We start from the raw sequence: 4457 nt of genomic DNA on the forward strand, positions 1-4457 counted from the left end.
AGGAGCTTAGGAGGGAATGAGGAGACAAGAATTGGAAACAGCAAGTTAGCATTTCTGAGAGCTTTTCTTGCAAAAAAGAGCAGAAAATAGAACCATTGTTGTCATCAGAATTGGAGTCCAGAGAAAGATGTTTTTTTGCTTTTTCATTGCAAGAAATAATGGCATGCTCGCATGCTGATATGAATGGTCCAGTAGGCAGGAAAGCCAGATAGGAGCATGACTGTGAGCTCGTCCATGGTGACATTGAGCTTACCTGCATGTCAGAGACGTTGCTGTACGTAGGCATTTCTCACTTAATCCCTGTAACGACCTTTTGCAGGAGAAACTATTATTCCATTTTATAGATGAGGAAAGGGCCTTCGAAAATTGCAGTAATTCCATAAATGGAGCTATCATTCATGCCCAGCTCTGACTCAATGCCCTTACTTAATTCTTTTTTTTTAAACCGTGGTGATAAAATATACATAGCATGGAATTTACCTTTTTAGTTATTTCTGAGTGTACAGTCCCGTGACATTAAGTACATTCACGTTGCTGTGCAGCCATCACCGCCATCCATCTCCAGCACGGTTTTATCTTCCCAAACTGAAACTCTGAACCCATTAAACAATAACTCCCCACTTTCATTCTTTTAAATATCCAAATATATTTATAAAAACAAATTAGACTGTCTTAACCAAATGTAAACAGTTATTACATTAAAGGTACTAGGTTGAGGCATATTTTGGCAATATTGTTAAAATAAAAAATATTCATTTAAAACATTTTTTTTTAATTGTGCACTTGAGTGCTTCCATCTTGAGTGCTGAGATAAGGGAAGTAGTTGATATGAAAGCTCATTGAGCTCCCTCCCAGGCATAAGAGGTCCCCCAGTTTCTTCCTGGGTGCCGAGGGTATTCAAAGGGCCAGACTGCGGGGTCCAGACACCCAGCTGCATTCCCAGGACAGGTGAGAGTCAAGCTACACCTGCCCCATACAGAGTACCATCACCATGTGGGGCCTGGGTGGTCAGTCTCACCCACCCAGCCTCAGCTCAGTCTCCAAGAGCTTGACGGGGCTCTGGCTTCAGAACACTCCCGGCTTTACCTCTGCCCTGGGCTCAGCTCCATCCTACTTGAGAGGTCAGGTCGCCTCCCCTGAGACCCTCAATAAATCTCCTCTCCTCAGAGGCCAGCAGGTCACTTTGGTGAGTCCTCAGGTTGCTGGAAATTCTTGTGCAGGAAATGAGGAATCTTCCCAGACGACCCTGGGTTAGAAGTAGAACAAGCAGAAGTGTGGAGAGCAGCAAGACTTGGATGATTTCCAGCCTAATTCCCTTCCCCAGGAGCTACTTTGAGCAGTACCCACAGCCTCACGTATTTGGGTTCCAAAGCCTCAGGCTGCAGTGAGCTAACTTGGGGAGGAAAAAACATGAGACAAGAAAAATATAAATAGAACACACATTTCGGTTCCAATATATAGGGCATTTTGGGGGGACCCAAGTTTTGAAGTGAAATATAAGAATACAACGAGTTGAAGTGTTCTCCATTTCTGCTTGTACGGTGGTGGAACAGCTGCTGTCGACTGTACGCAAAGCTGTACTAGACAATGCATAACGAAACTTGGGATTTCTACAGGAAGAAATAAAGGAAAAGTATCAATACACGTCAAATACCACGGTGATCACCACTTGCTCTTTTGAAAATGTTCATATTTTTAAAAACATTTGCTGATTTTTTTAGTAAGACCAGAAATAAGACATTTAATGTTGTTTATCTCCATAAATGTTTCTACACCAAGTGAAACAACCCTATAACAGTTAATTTATTAAGCACTCTGTCGGGCATTGTTCTAAGAATTTTACATGTATTAACTCATTTAATCCCCATAACAATTCTATGGAATAAGTATTATTATTACGCATTGTGGCAGTTATTGAGCTATTCTAACGTTAACTATGAAGAAAAAAATCAATAACCTGAAAACGTGCTAAGTGAAAGACGCTAGTCACCAAAGCCGACGCACGGTGTGAGTGTCAGTGGCTACCAGGGTGGGGTGCGGTGGGGCGCAGCGGCTAGTGGGGATCCTTTCGGGGTGATTGAAATGTTTGTGGTGATGTTTGCACAACTCTGTGAATAGGCCAGAAGTCATTGAACGGTACATTTTAAATGGAAGGATTTTATGGTATGTGAATTACATGTCTGTAAAGATGTTTAGAAACACACCGCTTACGGTCCCATGATCAGCCACAGCTACAGGCGTGGAAGCAGCTGCACACGTTTCACACGGTCATACAAACATTACGATTGTGTGACGCAGGCTTTGGCGCAGGTGACGGTCTTTGAGCCGCAGCGCACTCGGGACCGCGGCTCCGCGGCCGCAGCAGGGATGGGGCTGCGGCTTCTGCTCACTCGGAGGCGGAGGCGAGGCTGGACACACGTGCTTGTGCCGAGAACAGCCCCGTCCTGTCGGCTGGAAACACGGACCTGTTTTTGGTGTCGCAAGGAAACATAAACCGGGGAGCGGTCCTCTCGGCGCCGGCCTCCGCCGTCCACTGTCTGCCGTCCGCTCTCCTCTGTCCGCTGGCCTCTACTGTCCATCCTCCACTGTCCTCTGTCCGCCATCTGTTGTCCTCTGTCTCCTATCCTCTGTCTGCTGTCCTCTGTCCACTGTCTGCTGGCCTCCACTGTCCACCCTCTGCTCTTTGCCCTCCATTGTCCTCTGTCTCCTGCCCTCTGTCTGCTGCCCACTGTCCGCCGTACACTGTCCGCTGTCTGCAGATGGTCCACGGTGCCCGCAGGACTCCACAGATGCAGCACAGCTCCTCCAGCGCGTGCCATGTTAGGCGCTGCCCACTGGCCTGGCCGGGCAGAGACCAGAGGAGCGAGGGGAAAGGAGGGATTTTCCACAAACTTTTTCAAGTACCTTTGTATACTCCTCATCCCCTCCCCATCCATTCTAAATTCCCCTCACTCTCAGCTTCACATTGGCCAAGGAGGCCTTGGTGGCCTGGGGTGTGACTGGAATCTTCATTTCATTTTTTAAAAAAACTAATTAATTATTATTACTTTTATACATTCTAAGATGTTGTGGAGCTGTTGGTGGGGAGCGGGAGAGGACAAGGAGAGGGGGATAAGAAGAGAGGTGGAGGAAGGGGGTGTGGTCAAGGCCTGTGGCACCCCCTCATTCTGGCTGGGGAGCCCAGGGGGCTTCTGGTCATCTCTCAGTCATGACTGGGCTGGATTGGTACTTTGGGGGTCATAGCTGAGGCCCTCAGTGCCCCACTCTGGGAGTCTGGGGTGCTTCTAGTGGAAGCTTGATGGTTCTCACTGGGATGGGTGCAGACATCAGGGGGCATGCCTGAGGCCCTTGGCCCCCACCACCCTGGCTTGGGAGCCCAGGGTACTTCCAGCAGCAGCTCTGTGGTTATCTCTGGGCTGGATGCAGATGTCGGGGTGGGGGGGGGCATGGCTGAGGCCTTTGGCCCTCTCCCCACCCCAGCTTGGGAACCTGGGGGGCTTCTGGTCCTTCTAGGTTTTATAGGTGTTCTTTGGTGGTGTTAGAACTTTACTGGTTAATATCAGAACTTTGTCTTTGATCTGTGCATATTTTGTTTTTCCTTTCAGTTCTGTGTTGTATTATTCGCTATTCCCACCACTTAAACTCTACATTGGAACTAATTTGTTGTCCTTTGGTTACTTCTAAAATGAGCAAACTTCCTGTGGGAACCAGCACTTGAGCCCTGTGGTTGAGCTAAATTGCTGCTTTGCTGCTGATTGTTTAGGAAAGGCTTTTAATGCAGCTTAGGTTTTAATTGTTGACCTTGTAAGCACTTCCGTGTCTTGTGAGGTCCATTACACCTGGGTTGTGTGGAAACTCTAATCTTGGCCTGAGTCTTTTCAGGAAACTGCAACCCTTGCAGATCTGTATTCTTGACCAGTCTCCACTGAGTGGGCCTGTGCTGACTGGGGGCAGATCAGCTGTCCTTGATGTGCCCCAATGTTCCCCCAGTATCCTCATCTCCCCTATCGCCCATACTCCAAACACTTCCCATGAGGTGGGCCATGTGCATTTCTATTCTCCAATAGTGAGCATGCAAAAAGAGAAATCAAGAAAGCCTGCCCATTTACAATAGCCACCAAAAAAATAAAATTCTTAGGAATTGAGTTAACCAAGGATGTGAAAAGTCTCTATAATGAGAACTACAAGCCACGCCTGAAAGAAATTAGAGAAGATACAAGAAGATGGAGTGATATCCCATGCTCTAGGATTGGAAGAATCAACATAGTGAAAATGTCCATACTACCCAAAGTTATATACAAATTCAATGCAATCCCCATCAAATTTCCAATGACATTCTTTTCAGTAATGGAAAGAACTATCCAGACATTTATATGGAACAACAAAAGACCATGAATAGCCAAAGCAATGCTGAGCAAAAACAATAAAGCTGGAGGCATAACACTACCTGACTTTAA

General features: G+C 46.7%; 1 protein-coding gene across 1 annotated transcript in view; it reads right to left on the reverse strand.

The window, feature by feature from the left end:
• Positions 1-629: 629 nt before the first annotated feature.
• The window catches only part of LOC103608504 (serine/threonine-protein kinase MAK-like), an 11426-nt gene continuing 7598 nt past the window's right edge, over positions 630-4457 (reverse strand). The window contains exons 4-5 of the mRNA XM_008592934.1: positions 2212-2465; positions 630-1610 (exon numbers count right to left, since the gene is read on the reverse strand). Coding sequence (XP_008591156.1) covers positions 2387-2465 — 79 coding nt within the window. The 3' untranslated portion in view covers positions 630-1610; positions 2212-2386. The remainder of the gene's footprint in view (positions 1611-2211; positions 2466-4457) is intronic.

The sequence above is a fragment of the Galeopterus variegatus genome, unplaced genomic scaffold, assembly GCF_000696425.1.
Source record: "Galeopterus variegatus unplaced genomic scaffold, G_variegatus-3.0.2 Scaffold8494, whole genome shotgun sequence".
NCBI lineage: Eukaryota > Metazoa > Chordata > Mammalia > Dermoptera > Cynocephalidae > Galeopterus > Galeopterus variegatus.